Below are 18148 nucleotides of genomic sequence, written 5' to 3' on the forward strand. Positions count from 1 at the left end.
AAGTCGTCATTGCGCAAGTCATCTCCAAAGGTATGGATAGTAATGTAAGCGATGATGAATCCGATGAGGATTCCTTCCTATGATGAACTTCTTCATTTGATCAATGAGAAACAAAGGGCCCTTAAGAAACAATCAAAAGAGCTTAAGAAATTTAATGCACTTAATGACATTCATGCTACCTTTGTTTCTAATTATAAACAATTATTATGCGAATTCAATTTGCTAAACAAGGAGCATGAAGAGCTTAAAGCTAAATTTGAGTGCATTGAATCTCAAACTAAGGTCCTTTTAAAGCAATCTATCTCTCTATTTAATTACAATTATAAGGTAGATGCTTCCACTTCTTGTGATGATTCAATTGCTTTATCATGCTCACCCCTTTGAAACAATATTTGTGTTGAGAATGTTATTGTAGAATCATCTAACAACCTCATTGCACAAGAGAATGATGAGCTTAAGCAAGAAGTGAAAAAGCTCAAGAAGGACTTGGCGAGTTTAAAGGGAAAAGGACATGTCCAAACTTCTCAAGATAATCGTGCAATCATGGTGAAGAAGCTTACAGAGGGTCCACCGTGACATGCTTCAAATGCCATCAAGAAGGACACAAGTCCTTCCAATACAAACAAATGAAGAAGCAGACTAAGGAGAAGAAGAAGATGGCAAACCTCTCCAACAAGACCTTGAACATCTGCACCAAGCCTAACTACAAGATAAAGACCAAGAAGAACCACTACAAGCCCAAGAAGAAGGACAATGGGAAGGTGGTTGCACACATGGTTGGGAGAAGGGACTGGAGGTGGAACCAACTCATTTGGATGTCTAAGGAAGTCATCACCAACATGAAGGGGCCCCAACCGGTTTGGGTTCCAAAGAAGACTTGAAGCCCGAAGCGGCTTTGGAGATTTGGAGGCTTGGCTTACAAAATAAAGTGAAGATTTAAGCAAAAAAGCCAAGTATAAAAGATGGGTACATTGATGAAGATCGTGATCATCACATACCCAAATCCCCTTCCAAAGGTAAAAAAGGTAATGGAGCTAGATGCAAAGTCTTTTAATTGTTGTATCTCATTTGCCTTGTCTAGGATTGCATATGCTTATTTCAATTTATTGCAATACCTAGTGTAGATTTTAATATTGCATGTTGCTTATGTTTATCTCTAACCCATGAGCAACCTACATGGTTTATGACCTGTAGGTTCTTTACATGACACTAGTTTTTTTTCAATTGGTATCTTTTATGTGCCATGACCCAATCCATAGGATAAATCCTCATTATTATCGATAACAAGTGCATATACAACTCACAAATATTTAACACCTTTATACAAACATTTAGGGAGAGTATATCCTATAGGTTGTGATTTTGAGATTAACATGTGTTTCTAGTGATATCTTTTGTAGTCTCATGGCGCAATAGACATGTCCCCGGAGGTATGTCATAATGCTTAAATGCTTCAATTGGTATCATTGTCAAATCTTTTATTTATTTAAGCTACCTCCATGCATAATATGGCTTAAACTTTCTATCTTGATATATTGTCTAGTTGTGCATATATTTCTTTCTCATCATATGTATGCATAGCCTACAATTATGTGAGTTTCATAAATTATCATCATATGTATCACCAGACTAATTTTTGTAGAGATGTTGCTTCGGACAATTTAAAGTTTTTCAGTTCACTGGTTGGTCCGGTGATGGAAAAAATGACCACCAAAGCAATTCTTGCAGAGAAGGTTACAAATGTTGGAAAATTGAAGGCCAACTAGCCAGATGGTCCGTTGTTAAAGTTATGCTCACCAGATGCCTACACCGGACTATTTCTCAGAGTAACGGTTAATGGCAGCTGACATAGTGTGGCTTTGAAATTTGTACTCACCGGATTATCCGGTGTGAGTAAGAAGATACTCATCGGATCATCTGGTGTTAATAGAAAAAATGGATAATTAGGAAATAGCTAAATTTAGACCTCTAGCCTATATATACCCGCTCACTTGGTTTCAATTCAACCTCTTTTGAACCTAGTAGAGCCTATATACTGTGTATGTCATCAAGAAGCAAGTGGGTGCACTTGAATGAATTCCAAAGTTCTTAATTGATGATTAAGGGCATCATTAGTGTTTAGAGAGTAGCAAGTGTGCATCTAGCTGTGTCTAGCTTCTTTTTGGTCAAGTATACTCGGATACACATAATGTGAATTTGTTCCTCATTGTTCATATTTTCTTTGTAAAAAATAGAATACTATTAAGTTTTTATGTTGTTTTGTTGCTTAGGAACTTGGGAGAAGCACCAAAACCTCACCTGGACTAAATCACTCGAAGGCCAAGTATACTCAGAGTCAAAATCGAGTCCTAGTTGAACTCCAAAGTCTACTCGGAGTCCTAAAATGGCACGTTAGTAAAACAGGCATAACTCTCGCATACGAAGTCCAATTGAGGCAATCTTGGACTTTCTGGAAATCTTATAACGAGCCCTTTCCAATGGATCTAGCCTCGATAAAAAATTCTTATAGTTTAGTTAGGGTTGATGAAATAAGGTGATGCGTCACTGTGTTGGGCCTTATTGGGTCTTGTAAGTGTCAGGATCACTTGCCGATCACCTACTTTGACCTCACTCACAAACACACGCAAGAATTGGAGAAACTATGCACAAGCACAAGAGTCTTTTTTTTGTGTTGTCCAACTGGTCAGCTTTTCTGCATATTTGACTCAACTATATAAAGAACAAAATAGCCTAAACATAGGAGGAAATAGCAAGCAATAAACTTGGCAGTTTCTACCACACTTATTCCACACCACTATGTGCTGCAGCAATTGCAAAGAAATGGAAGAAACAAAGGCTAGAAACTGAAGAACACCTAGCCAAAAACAAGAAACTGACACCCATGTAAAGTGCATTAAGCACCAGACGTGCTCACTAATTAAAAGACATAATCTCCCAGGTGTAACTGCAAGGATTAATTATTTGTTATTATGCCCCCATAATACTTGCCCGGTTCACCTGGAATCTCGACGACGCCGATCTTTGTGCGCTATTCCAAGAAATTCACGTGGTCGAGTGGCTTCGTGAGAATGTCTACAAGCTGATCCTCTATACGAGTGTGCCCAAGGATGATTTTTCCTCCATCAATGCACTCCCAGATGAAGTGAAATCGAGTGTCAATGCTTGCTCTAGTCATGGAAGACGAGATTCTTGACCAAAGCAATCACAGACATGATGTCCACCTTGAGCATCGGGGTGCCAGACTTTGAGCCGAGGAGGTTGCACAACAGTTGTGGCAACCAAACACCCTGACATGCCACGGTAGCCGCAACGATGTACTCCACCTCGTAGGATGACAGTGCCACCACTCGTTGTTTCTGTGATTGCCAAGTGATGAAGTTGCGTCCAAGGATGAAGAACACTCATGTGGTGCTCCTCTGGTTGTCGACGTCCCTGGCTATGTCACTATCACTTAAGCTGATCAGTCCCGGCCAGTTGTATCCCTTCTTTGTGTAGTGAATGCCATAGTTGCGCATTCTAGTGACATACCGACGTATGTGCTTCATCGCAGTTAGGTGCTCTTCATGCAGTTCCTCCATGAACTGGCTAGCATAACCCACCGCATAAGCAATGTTTGAGTGCGTGTTTACCAGGTAGCGAAGACTACCAATGACACTTTGGTAAAATGTGGCATCCACCAGCAGGCTTGAGCTTGACTTGTTGAGCTTCAACCGAGCCTCCATGGGCATTAGGCAGCTATTGCAGTCGGTCATCCCGCTCCTTTCAAGCACATTTAGTGCATAGGCCGATTGACACAGTGTGATGCCATTCAGTTCTTGCATCACTTCAATGCCAAGGTAGTGGGATAACAACCCGATGTCGCTCATCTTGAATTTTTTCATCATCCCTGCCTGGAAAGCGAGAATGTCATCAACCTTAGTGCCTATGATGATGAGATCATCGATATACACTCTGACAACCACCCATCACGTGTCGTTGTTGTGAGCGTACACCGCATGCTCAGAGGCGCTCCTAGAGAACCCAAGAGCAGCAAGGGTGGCATCAAGCTTGGCGTTTCACACCCTAGGTGCCTGATGCAGGCCGTACAACACCTTGCAGAGTTGAAGTGCCTTGTTCTCGCTGCTGTTGATGGTGAACCTAGGCGGCTGAGCCACATACACCTCCGTAGTCAGGGTCCCATTCAGGAATGTGTTCTTTACATCCGTGCAATGAACCTGCCAGCCCTTGTGCGTCGCCACAGCAAGCAGTGCACAAACCAACTCCATGCACTCAACTGGAGCGATGACTTTGTTGAAGTCGATGCCAGCTCGCTGCACGTACCCCTTGGCAACAAGTTGTTCCTTGTGCTTGATGATGGCGCCATGTTCATCATGCTTGACCCTGAAGACCCACTTGAGCCCGATCGATCAATGGCTAGCAGGAGGGTTGATAAGCTCCTATGTGTTGTTGTCCTTGATTGATTTCATCTCTTCAAGCATCGCCTTTCACCAACACTCCTCCAGTTCAACATCCTAGAATGAGGCTGGCTCATCTGTCGTGGTCAAGAGTAGCTCGCACGGCGCGAGCTCGCGGGATGAGACTAGCCCAAGGACGTTGTCAATGGTGCGAAAGTAGAGTGGAGCATCATCATGGTCAACATCAATGTACTCCTCTGGGTTTGCCGGTGGCGATGCGAACTCTATTATGATTAGCGCCACATGTGTTGCCGTGTTCATCACACTTGGTGTTGTTGCACGCAAGTTGCCTGGCTCCTGTGGAGACTCCTAATGGCTAGCCATGCTATCGATCTTTGTTGCCTTTGGTGCGTACACCGTAGTGTACTCCACAGTGAATGGCTCCTCTGTCCTCACCGCATCAACCTCACCATGGCCGCTCCAGTCCCATTGTGCCGCCTCATCAAAGATGACATCGCACATCACATGCACCCGCTTGCTGACGGGGTCATACACTCGGTACGCCTTGGAGCCGCTCTCATAGCCAACGAAGACTATCGGGCTGCTTCGGTCATCCAGTTTCCTCAGGTGGGGTTCATGTTCTTGACATGTGCGATGCAACCAAAAGTGTGGAGAAGTGCACTGCTGGCCGCACGCCATGCCAGGCCTCGTACGGAGTTTTTCCATCGACGCTTTGAGTTGGTGCACGGTTGAGGATGAAGACAGCGGTGGACATGGCCTCACCCCAGAATGTTCCGGGGAGGCCCTTTGCATTCAACATGCTTTAGGTCATGGTGACTACTGTCTGATTGCGGCGCTCAGTGACTCCATTCTATTGCAGAGAATAGGGGGCCGTGAGTTGCCGTTGAATATCACCCTCAATGCACTAGTCTCCAAACTCCATCGACATGAACTCACCACCGCGATCGATACGGAGTACATTGAACTTCCTTCTTGATTATACCTTCGCCATGGCCTGGAACCACTTGATTGCCGCTAAAGCTTGGTCTTTGCTCACGAGGTGGCGAAGCCACATGCAGTGGCTCAAGTCATCCACCAGCCACATGCTTGGCGTCGTTGGCGTGATCGGCCCGTAGAGGTCACTGTGCACAAGGTCAAGGATGTGCTCCGCGTGATACTTCGCCAGCTTGGGGAATGACGCTTACCTTTGCTTCCATGCAAGGCAGCCATCGCAGACTTGATCAATGTGATCAATCCGCGGCAGCTGTCGCACCATGGCCTGCTTGGAGAGCTTGCATAGGGATTGGAAATTGAGGTGCCTGTACCTCACGTGCCAACACCATGCCTCCTCTGAGCCTCTTGCCAAAAACACACTGGTCACGTGATCTCGAGGATGAGCATGTATAGTCGGCTGGGGGAGTGCCTCACTCTCGCTAGAAGTTGTCGATCCAACTCCTAGATCTGCAAAATGCTACTGTTGACCAGCACCTGTTAGCCATTCTCATCAAGTTGGCTGATGCTAATGATCTTGGTGGTGAGCTGGGGAATGAAGTACATCGATGAGCGCACGATGCTCACCAATCTTGCAGGAGAACAAGATAGTGCCACACCCCTCGATGTCAATGATGGAGCCACCGCCGAACTTGATAGTGCCTCAAATTCCGAAGTCAATCTTGGAGAATGAAGTGCACGATCTGGTCATGTGGTTTGTGCCACCAGTGTCAAGGTACCATATCCGATCATCGTGGTCCTCCTCTCAATCCAGCTGTGTGAATACCTTTGCCTCGACCAGCTACATGGCGCGTGATGCGACACAAGCCTTAGCCATCAAAAGCGTTGGCTCGTCGTCGTCACCTTGTGTCAGGTGGGTCTTAGCCCGCTTCGGCTTGCTGCGGCAATCCTTGGCCCAATAGCCAAATTTGCCATAGTTCCGACATTTGTCCAGACTACCTCTTGGGCTGGACGTGATGGCGTTGCCGTCACGCGGCCCATTGCTACGACTGCGTCCATGGTTGTTGCCATGACAACAATGGGAGCCACCATTGTTGCTGCTACTAGATCCTCCCTCGCCATCACGATTCTTCATGCGAGCTAGACACTCCTCCTCAGTGAGGAGTAGCTTCTGCCCGCCATTGCCGCTCGAAGAGCCGAGCTTGTACATTTTCTTCACGGCACGCAAGCGACCAATCACCTCCTTGATCGAGATCGTGCTCAGATCAAGGAGGGTCTCGATGAAGATGGCAACCTAATGGAGAAATTCTGGAATGACCTGCAGAAATTTTCACACCACCTCAACATCAGTGAGTTCATCCCCTAGTACTCGGAGGTTGTTGGCGACGCTCATGATCCTCATGGCGAAGTCGTCGATAGACTCGCCATCCTAGAAATCGATCTTGCCGAGCTCGCATCGCAGCTTCTGTGCGTTCTCTTCTCTAACACGCTCAACACTGACGTGCGTCATCTTGATCGAGTCCCAATCGTCATGGTAGTCACCGCCACCGGGTTCGATTGCCTCCCAAAGGCCTTACGCCTGTAGGTTCACCCATATCATGAGCGCCCAATTGGTGTAGTTTGTCTTTGTGAGTATCGGGTAGACCAGAGAGCCCGATGCCTCCTTGACGATGTGCTGCACGACCATCTCACGGCCACCATCGTCATGATGCCTTGGCCTACGCGAAGGAGGTGTCGTTGAGCTATGGTGACCTCAGCGTGGAGTCCTCGACTGCACACCCCAAGGAGCCTACGATGACATTGCTGCACCTGGATCGACAATACAGGCTCTAATACCGAATGTCATGATCGCTTGCCAATAACCTGCTTTGACCTCACTCACAAACACACGCGAGAATTGGAGAAACTATGCACAGGCACAAGAGTCTTTTTTTTGTGATGACCAACTAGTCAGCTTTTCTACATATTTTACTCAACTATATAAAGAACAAAATAGCCTCAACATAGAGTAAACAATAATCACTAAACTTGGTAGTTTCTACCACACTTATTCCACACCACTATGTGATCAATTGCAAAGAAACGAAAGAAACAAAGGCTGGAAACTGAAGAACGCCTACCCAAAAACAAGAAACAAACACCCACGTAAAGTGCATTAAGCACCGGACGTGCTCACACTAATTAAAAGACATAATCTCCCAGGTGTAACTGTAAGGATCAATTATTTGTTAGTAAGCATGCTGAGATTGGAGTCTAGGCTGTGTACACCTCTTCCCACAGCTGCACAACCATAGGTCAACCTCCTCGTGTCCCCCCTATAAATATACATCAGCCGTCATAATTTAGGTTTGGGTTTTGCTTAGATTATTCTATTTTAGACAATCTTACCGTATATCGGTTTGTGGAACCCCAACTCAAATGCTTCATAGGTAATCATCAATATTCAGATTGTATCTACATGTTCTTGCTTGTGTTCTCGATTCGGTTGTAGGAAAAGCTTTCTTGGCGAGGTCAACTATGTCTTGGCCCAGTTGATAACCACGGAGTAGTGGTGTCGTGGTTGCGAGGGTTCTCGATCTATTCTGATCAGAGCCTTTGGATCATCAACATCGGAACTCCACCAAATCGACCTATCTCATTACCTTTCGGAAGATTGGACACCCTATTCCCCCATCAAGTGAAGCTATTTGCTTGTAACTCTTGGTGGTTGGCAACACCTTGCCGATCTTCAGTGATTGGAGGTATCTTGGTGAGCTCTTGGAGTTCTTATGGGAGTCCCGAAAAGAGCTATGTACTTGGTTTGATGCTCACCAATCCAAAGATGGAGAAGTGGCAATCATGAGTGAGCACTTGAGACTTCATGATTCAACGAGGAGCAATATCCTTTGTAGATGCTCCAACAAGTACTAGGGGAAGTGCCAACTCCTCGATACCCTAGAAAAAAAATCGGTGTTGTCCTGTCCATCTCCTTACTTTCCCACATTTACATTTGAGCATTTACTTACACGGTAGCTTTACTTTCCGCATTTACTTTGTGTTATAGCTTGCTTGTTTTATTGCTTCCATATAGTTTGATCATGCAGTCGTATTTTAATTCATCTAGACTAAGGTTGCTACTTGTTCTAGAATTCAGTAGGAGTAAATTTTTTAATAGCCTAATTCACCCCCCTCCCTCTTGGGCCATTTGATCTTTTTAGTCGTGGAGGATGAAAATATTAGGCATGTTTTGGACAACAACTCTCTTAATATCCCTGAGGAATCAAAGCCAACTTTGAGTGTTATCATATTCAACAAAGGCAAATGCCATGGGGACCACCTGATTATCTCCATCCACCCCAACCGCAGTTAGGATCTTCCCTCTATACTTGCTTGTCGGGAAAGTTCCATCTACATACAAAACTGACCTGTAGTTTCTGAAAGCCTCTATTATACAACCAAATGACCAGAAAGCCCGTCGAAGGACCCTTGCTCCAGATGGGTGCAAAACCTCATCAATTGCAATCCAGGTATCTAGATTCCTTCCTTGCAAAACCTCTAGAAGGGGAGGGAGGTTATAATATAAGTCCTCATACCTCCTAAATATCTTCTCCTAGGCTTTCTATTTCACTTTTCATGCCTTGTCATAGGAGATTTTATAGCCAAATCCATTCTCCATTGCATCCATAATAGTGAATGGGGACATGGCACACTTCTTCATGATCTCATGATACATCACCTTCGCCACATATGACGTTGTCATGTTCTTGTGCACTGCAAGAGTCTGTTATAAATTACATTGTGCCTCTCCACCTTGGAAGAAACTCAAATGTTTTCAGAAGTAGGCTTGTAACCATTCACACGCCACGTGCACCCTACATTTCTACACTTAACGTCATATATGCTCCTATTAGATATCACAACCTTGAACTCTCATTTCTTAGAGAAAGCGCATCTCTTAATTGCACCCTGCAATTTGCCCTTATCATGGAACATCTGACCCATCCTAAACTCAAGGGCATCATACTCACAAGACGAATCATGGTCCTCGTTCACCATTAAAATCTCCATAGAAAGGTTACCCCATTGATCGGGAACATTCTTTTCCTTGTTCCACTCACCACCATCAACAAATGTGAGGAAATCTTCTTTGTCTAAGTCCATCTACTCCACAACCTCTTCATTGTTCTCGCCCTGATTGGCAGCCAACGAAGAGGGAAATTATTCATCGCATGAGTCTTGCACCGCAACATCCATTAATGGCTCAGGAGCCACATTTTCTTGTTTGGTTGTTGCAATAATTTCTTCCATCTCCATGGGGGCACTTGACTTATCTTCTCCAGAATATATCATAGTACCTTGCATGAGTCTAACATGCTGAAAACTCTATTCCAACCGAAACCTCACAAATTGCCTCCACTGCTTTGTATTTTCAAGCTCCTGTAATTCTCACTTCACCCAGTAGCATACAACTTAGGCAGCATAACCATAACCATGAACGTACCGCTGCTCTAATGGACTAATGTGCAATACATCAAGTAATATTCCTATCAATTGATTGTGCCACAGTTCACCAGGATTATTCAGACCAACCTCCATTCCTGAGAAATTGCTTAAATCTACATTACTATCACATTGCATAACATATCCTTCACGTACATCTCTGATTCAAAATCATTTTATTGAATGTTAATTCATTCAAATTCAAAAATATTCAGAAATCATGCTAAACTTGTTCCTAATTTCCCTATAGTTATTCATAAAATTATTTGTACACTTCCTAAAATCAATCCTACAATATCTAAATAATATCCTAAATCATGGTAAATTTATCCATAAATCATGCTATAATTTCTACATCTATACTAAAATTTCTATAATATTCTAAATTATTTCTAAATTTTACATAATGTCTAATATATTTCATAAATCATCCTAAATTTTTACAGCTAAAGTACATTTTCTAAATCTATTTTTACATTACGCTAAATTTCTACAACTAAACTAAGTTTTCTAAATCTACTTTTACAGAGACCTATAAATTCTACAATTAAACTAAATTTACTAAACTAATTTTTCTAAACTATTTTCTAACTCTATTTTTTCACCACGCTATAATTTCTGCAACTAAACTACATTTTCTAATTAAACTATACTAAAATTACATCTAAAATATCTAAACTGTTCTATAGTATTTATACAAACAAGGAAACAAAAAAAAACCTTCCAATGATGATTCTTCTCCTTCCTCCTCCCCTCCTCTTTTCCTTCCATCTCTTCTCTTCTCTCATGTGCGCGTGGTGGTCTCCCTTTCCCATTTCTCTAAAACCAAACACAAATGGGGCGTCTACCCCTACGGGCTAGTCGTGCACCCCTTAAATAGGCTTTTTGTCAGCACTGGGTACTATCGGCAAACCAAGTACAGATAGGAAACATGTCGCACTTATAATCACAGTAAATGCAGTGGCCCACAACATGTTGGCAAGCGAAAATGCTAATATGTCCTTGTCAGCATCTTGCTTCCCGATAGATCCCCTATCTGCATTTCGCTTTCCGTAAGGATACTACTTCTGCAATTTTCCAAAACCGAATATTATTATTGTAATTTTCCATCAATTTTAATATTATTTAAAAAAATCTACAATATTTGCTAAAAGGAATACTCATGCCCTTCAATACAATATCATAAGACCTTACTTCCACACAATGAGCTATCCACTCTTCTTTTATGAAGAGAAAGAGAATTAGGAACTCGAGAGAAGTTTGTAACAGAAAAACGGGTAAAAGCTTTGTCAGGACTATTGTCAGTCATTGCCTTTTCTTCTAAAAAAAAATCACAACATATTCCATTAAACATTTGGAACACATGAATGAAACAAATACATTTAACCACTAATATACAAAAGGTCATCATTGATTAGTCAGCAGTGGTATCACTGCCGATTTGTTTTATGAACTAATACTACTCACTAAGATCAAACTGGACAAGCAAATGACATAAACTAGAGCAAAATAAATTCCCAAACAGTCTACTTCTGGAAAAACCTTAAAAGTTATTATGGTCTACTAGGTCCAGACCTAGGACTAGAAGAGCGATTGCGTTTTCTGTTATTTTGTTCCTAGTCAATAACTTCTAGGGCAACAAAAACATGTCGACACTGGTAAGGTTCTTGATGTCAAGGTAGGTACAACAAATTCTATTTATCTTCCTATAACCAATAAGGCAAAATGCAAAAGATCTACACTTATGCAGTTTCTCAGCTAAGAAGGTTGTATCCTATTCACAAATCAGATTCACATGACTTGGCTACTTGTTGTGTCATGCTTAAACAAGTGGAAAAGAACTTTTGAACAAAGTCCTCGGGTAGGACTTCTAACTCTAAACCCCTGATGGTGCAAATAAGATTATGATATGATATTCCAGAGTAATGAGCATATCATCATCCATATGTTTGGGGATCTCCCACCTATGACTTGAAGCGACAGTACAAGCACATCGAACGGGATGTCTATTCTATAACTCCTCGGTTCCAAAGGTCCTCAAGTGGTCAGAAATTCTGATTACATTTGACAAGAACGACTATCCGACATTAGTCACCCTGGTTGTTATCCGATCGTGGTTGAGCCCACCATCAATAATTGGAAGGAAAATCGAGTTCTTATCGATGGTAGAAGTTCTTTGAATATATTGTTCATTAGGATTTCTAATATTGGGTAGTGCCACACATGTAGCCATTTTTAATTTTTATGATCCAATTACTCCGAGCAACAATGAAGTTCACTTGGAACTTCACTTCACCCAATGACCCATTGATGTAGTTCTTGTGCATCAAAGGAACTAGAAGGCGAGTTCTTTATAAAAAGTTAATAAAATAATAATGACAGTGAACTTTCAATGAGTCTATCAATACATTTTCATATGAAAAATCTAAGTAATTATTCATGTATAGTGATGATCATGATTATGTTGAAAGTTTGATTATACACATTGTAGGTCATTTAGTACTTATGTTTCTAGACCTGCTTTATTTGTATGTTGTTGTAGCGATAAATCCGATCACAATCCACTACTACAAAAAGGTCATCATTGCCGGTTCAAAACTGCATTACTACATGTTCAAAAACTGGCAATGATTAAGCGGTAATGATAATCCATGATTATCATTGCAAGTTACATAACTAGTAGTAATTGTAAATATCACTGTCACTAGGTTCTTGAGCTTATTTGTTGACTTGTATACTTATCACTACCAGTTCTAGCTAGAAACCGGCAATGATACTCAACCCAGGACCAAAAAAATTAAGTAAGCATACAATAATTTAATCGAGCTTTATATCACTATCATCCATAATTAGAGCTTTATATCACACTAATCTATAACTAATTCACTAAATCCATTACTGTACACAAAACAAATGACTTGCAAGGCCGCATGCAAAAAACCCAAAACCCATGTGTGCAAAAACCCTAAACGTGCGTGTCACGTCTAGCGACCATCAGCCACGGTGATGAAGAAGTAGTCGTCATCGTCGTCGACGTCGTCATCCTCGTCCTCGCCATCATTGCCATCGCCTTCACCGTCGTCATCGCTGGCCTCCTCCTCCTCCTCATTCGAACTTGACCAGGGCTTCTTTGCCTTTGGCTCGTCGAGGGAGAAGTCTCACATGTCATCGTCCTCGGAGGGGGACCCGGCCAAATCAACCGGGACCGAGAGGTCTCCGCATCGTCCGATGGCCTCGCCAGCAGGTCCTTGGCCTTGTCGTCGGACGACGGCGTAAGTGTGGGTGGCATGGCCAGAGAGTGTCGTGGTGGAGGCGGCGGTGGAGTGGCCGGAGGGGGAGAAGCATCGCACAGATCCATCGTGTAGCGGAGGCGGTGGTGGAGGGGAGAGGGTGAGAGTGAGAGAGAGCGATCATACGAGTGAGAGTGATCGAGAGAGTGTGATTTTAAAGGTGCTCGGGAGAAGCCAAGCAGGTGGGCATGGGATGTTGTACGAATTTTTGATATCACTGCTGGTTTGTAAATACAACCGATAGTGATGGCTATTATCACTGCTAGTTATTAAAGGTACGTCTTTTGTTGAACTAATATCACTGCCGGTTATTACTGACTCGGTTTTTTATGTGTGCCTTGAGCTTACGAACCGTTAATGATAATTATTATTGAACCGGCAGTGGAAGGAGGGCGGGAATGATTCTTTTCTGTTTAGTGATCACATACGGGAAGTACATATAATATTTGAATTTGTTATGTAAAATTTGTAGATATTCTATAAATGATTAAAATACCTAAAGAAATCACGACTCAATATATATATTTGCTTGGCCTTGGACACTATCCTGCGCATACAAGGATCCCAAGACACAGGTGAACAGACAAGAAGTACAATTCACGAGAAAGTTTTGGTATCAACTAAAGCCTGCTCCTCCTGTATCGTTCTCAGAATGTCATGCACTACAGCTGCAATATCCTCCACAGAGCTAAGCTTGCATTCATCCTCAACCTGTAATTAAGTCCAAACCTCAAATTAGCATCACTAAGTAATCCCCCACGTTAAAAATATGAACAAAGTCACTGGACTTGCTAGGCAAAGGACTAATTGTGTAGTTTTTCCTGTCAAAAAAAGTGACTTTTTAGGTGGCCTTGAATATCGAGATATAGTATTTGATACTGATGTGAGTAGATTTATTTCGAAAAGTAGTTTCATAATATTATTATTTTACTATGATTCATAAATATATTGAAGTAGAATCTGTGGTTAAATTTTTGTATTCTTGTTTCTGATTGGAAGGTAGTACAATTGAAAGTCACGGACCTTAAGGCTAAAGGAGTACATGACCATGGCGCCGGCCGTGCTTACGTTGAGATGCAAGGTCGTGAGCCCGAGCTGCTGTAGGCTGGCCGCCAACCTCAGTAGCTGCCTCGGCCGCCGCAGGACCTGCACCTTGAGGCTGGCGTGGCCCTCCACCATGCTGGTTTCGATGTCAGCAGCCACTGCCGATGTGGCTGGCTCGGCCTTGATGCTGTTGGCATTGTCGCCACCGGTGCCGTGGGAGGCAGAAGTACTAAAGTATTGCGGTAAGCTGAAGAAACCAGCGAAGGGGAACCGGCGGCCGTCGTCGGTGTTGGTATTCTGGTCCTTGAGGCTCTTTTGGACCTCGAGGGATTGCAGGAGTTGCTCAAGCTCCCGCACGTAGTTGATTGCTCCCCCAACAATAGATGCTTGATCACCCTAAAAAAGGTTTAGAGAAAATCTCATCAAGGTAAGTTATATGATCGATTAAAATATGATGTGGTAAGTATATTTGTAACATTGAAATGTGTTTACGAAGAAATGCCTAGAAATTAAGTTAGGACTTATTCACAATACTAGAATTTCACAGGAAATAGTTTATGTAAGAGGTTTTTAGGTCCAGTTATGTCAGAGTTGGGAAAACATAGGAGCCTACAAAATAAATTTGCATATTCTTTTCTGAAATAAATTAAATACCCTTTGCGAGTAAGAAGGCGGCATGAAGGAGCGGAGCACCGTGAGGTACTCGTTCATCTGCCGGCGGCGGTTCCGCTCGACGGCAATGTGGGTCATCCGCTGGCTCTCGATCTCCTCCTCATTCTTGATGTTCGCGCTCCTCCTCTTTCTCCTCGCGGTGGCCGTCCGCATCACCTGCGATGGCGCAACGGCCGATCCCGCCTCACGCTCCGGTGAGGCCTTGAAGCCCACCTCCTCCTCCCACTCCTCGGCATTCTGCACGAGGGAGGCGAGCAGCAAGGGATCCCATTCGTTGGCGTACGGCTCGCCGTCGCCGAAGCCGATCGTGTCGCGCCACAGCAGCGCGTAGGACGAGTACTCCCTGTGCCCGTAGCCGAAATGGCCTTGGGGCTGGGGATACACCACGGCATTCAATGCCATTTTCAATGGTGGAAGCCACACACAAAAACAATGACACTCACACGCACACACAAACAAGAGGAAACAGCCGGCGAGCTAGAAGATGGCACGGACTAGCACAGGATGCAGAGGACAGAGAATGAGGGTGGCCTATGAAGAGGGAGGGAAGGAGGAGGGCTGGTTTTTATAAGGGGCCAGGTGAGGTAGATGGGATGCCTATTTTTATGTTCTTGGGGTAGTGAGACCCAATTATTTAAGTAACAAGTAGTTGGGATGAATACTCAATTTGGTTGGGCAAGAAGGAGGATTTCTTCCATTTCGTTTAATTTTGATTCCCTCTTCTGGGTGCTTTCGTCATTTTCTCGCAGTAGCAAGGTGGTAGTGATGAAAGTTACTACATTTAGTTGCTTGAACTGATAAGAAAAAGGTCTGTGTGTTATTGCGATGTAGCTATATGTAGTTTTTTTCAATGTATATATCACAATGGAAGATATAATTTCCGGTGGTTTGGATATATAAGAAAATATCATAGAAGGTAGAAATCATGTTATTCAGATTTATATTAATATTGCTTAAGAAATGGTACATTTGTTTTTTGCCAAAACAAAATTTCGACTCCCGCTCAAACCACGAGTTGAATGTGTTGTTTATACTAACTTACTTTTCGTTAAATAAACTCTGGAGCATGACCAGTAGTTGCCAAGTGTAACATATAGTAGGATCATAAACCCTATCCACCAACCAAAACACGGAGATAGTGGCAACACGTACCAAAAGTTGCATACAAAATCTAGGGGCCAAAAACGATTGTGTCTGTACAATTTTTTTATTAATTAGATAAAACAAAATGTACTTTTACTGCAAGTAGACATTAACTTTGACCCCTAGTAGCAAAATTCAATAAGCTTCATTTCATTTTCCATGTGTACAACTACTCTAGAAAAATTAGATCACAAGGGCATCTTCTTTGTGCGTATCTTTTAATGATGTACTATATTTCTATTAAATATAGTCTAAGTATCTTTTCAGGAGGAGGTAAAAGGCAGATTGTGCGTCTGCTGGATCAGTAGAATCTTTGCATTGTAGCTGCAACCACGCCTGCATTGGCTGTACCAGAGTCACGACGAGAATGAACAAATTCCTCGGTTTCGGTGATCGTTTCTGCTCACCGTCGTGTAAAAACAGTACTGTAGCCTGAAGGCTGGCTGTACAATATTGTAGCGTGGCAGGTTGTGTCATGCTTGCATCTTGCATCTTGCATCAGAAGAAACGATAGGTGACAGTGTTCTGGTAATATTAGCTATAGATTATAGGTCATTGAGCCATGAAGTCGGATGATTTGTACAAAATCTGAAGGCTTAATAAAACTATTTATTACTTTGAAGCAAATTCAGCCATCATGATCACTGGCTGTAGTAGAAAAGATTCAAGTTCAAACTCTACTAAGATAGGTTCAGTAGTTCAGATATTTCTTAAGAAAACTATTGGCTTTTAAGTTTTAAAAATAAACATCAAATTAACAATCCTTTTCTTTTGCTTCAGTAGATAGATATAGAAGTTTCTAAGCTAGAAATGACAAGTAGCTAACCTCAAAAGATGCAGAAGAATAAGAAGAATGGGTCATGGATTATATACACATGTGTAGATACTTGTACCCTCAAAAAATTCTTATAAAATTTATACATGTACATCATGATAAAACATTTATAACTGTGCAGAAAAGAGTGTACAAATATGTTCGTACAAGAAGATAACAAGAGATAAGGCTTTTATCCCTTGTCTTTTTAATGCAAATATGATCATATTTTTGCACAATTATTTGCAGATATTCATATTTTAACTTGATGTACATGTATGAAATTTTTGAGATATAAAAGTAGGTATATCTACCCCTATATATGTGTAGATTTTATTTTGCCTGAACTATGTAGCCCGTGAGGACTGTACTACAGCCAACCTCATTGTTTGGGTGGACTGGATAGTTGACGAGGAATAAATAATTAAGAATTATATATTTAATAGAAACATAGTATATCCTTAGAATATATTTTTACTACATATATGTCCTTATCTTAGTAGGCCTTACAACTATCACTGCTACAGAGTCGGCTAAAAATATCGTTCCATTAGTGCCGGTTGAATAGTAATCAGCACTGAAGATGTATTAGTGTCGGTTCTTAATCTCTCGCGCGAAAAATGAGTGAGCCGCTACGAACCGGCACTGATAGTGAGTAACAGTGCCGGTTCCATCCACACTCGACACTGAAGTGGAGATGAACTCGAAATTTACATTCACTTCATTTTATGATTCACGGCTCACATCCGGTCGCAACGAAAATATCTAAATCCTCACCTCATTTCGCTCCTCTCTCTCCCAACTACCTCAGCCCCGCCACTCCTCTCTAGGTCTAGGCACAGCTGCCGCATTGCTCCATCTCTCCATCACCAGTGCCTGGGAGAGCGCATCGCTCCATGCCTCCATCTCTCTTTTTCCCTTCGGTTGCTTTGCTTAGGGAGAGCGCATCACTCTATAACCACTACCTGGGAGAGTGCATCACTCTATCACCACTTCCTGAGAGAGCGCATCGCTCCATCTCCCTTTCTCCCTTCGGTTGCTTTGGGTAGATTTGGATTTGTATTCAGATTTGGCTCTCCCTTCAGTTGCTTTGCTTAGAGTGGATTCAGCTCCAATCCCATCCGATAAGATGTGAGTACACAATCTCTCTCTCCCTGTCATCTCCCATCCGATTGGATTTGCTGCTGTTGGTAATACTATGCCTTGATTGATCCCATCCCATCCCATCCTCTTTGATGTGCTATGCAGCGGAAGGTGCTCAGTCTGGTGTGGCGTGCCTGGGGTTGGTCGGGGCTCAGGCGGAGGGAGCTCGGTCCGGCGCGTGCAACCCCAGCTCAGCTCGCTGCGGGATCTTGGGCATG

The 18148-nt window shown here is 42.8% G+C and overlaps 1 protein-coding gene across 2 annotated transcripts; it reads right to left on the reverse strand.

The window, feature by feature from the left end:
• Nucleotides 1-13595: 13595 nt before the first annotated feature.
• LOC133903676 (transcription factor bHLH96-like) lies at nucleotides 13596-15380 on the reverse strand. 2 transcript variants are annotated; one of them, XM_062345114.1, is made up of 3 exons: nucleotides 14813-15380; nucleotides 14183-14554; nucleotides 13596-13825 (listed from the first exon to the last, which is right to left on the reverse strand). In XM_062345114.1, exons 1-3 carry the CDS (start codon nucleotides 15230-15232, stop codon nucleotides 13712-13714), a joined length of 906 nt encoding a protein of 301 aa, XP_062201098.1. In that variant the 5' UTR covers nucleotides 15233-15380; the 3' UTR covers nucleotides 13596-13711. The 2 variants fall into 2 exon arrangements, with proteins under 2 accessions (XP_062201098.1, XP_062201097.1); XM_062345113.1 differs by having other exon boundaries at nucleotides 14138-14554.
• Nucleotides 15381-18148: the final 2768 nt, after the last annotated feature.

The sequence above is a fragment of the Phragmites australis genome, chromosome 21, assembly GCF_958298935.1.
Source record: "Phragmites australis chromosome 21, lpPhrAust1.1, whole genome shotgun sequence".
Classification (NCBI taxonomy): Eukaryota; Viridiplantae; Streptophyta; class Magnoliopsida; order Poales; family Poaceae; genus Phragmites; species Phragmites australis.

Bases quoted from the DNA above. Each gene is read 5' to 3' on its own strand.
- LOC133903676 (XM_062345113.1), bottom strand. From the start codon at position 15,232: ATGGCATTGAATGCCGTGGTGTATCCCCAGCCCCAAGGCCATTTCGGC. The intron at 14,555-14,812 runs GTATTTAATTTA...AACCTTTTTTAG, and splicing joins CGCCTTCTTACTCGCAAAGG to GGTGATCAAGCATCTATTGT. The intron at 13,826-14,137 runs GTCCGTGACTTT...ACTTAATTACAG, and splicing joins TGTACTCCTTTAGCCTTAAG to GTTGAGGATGAATGCAAGCT.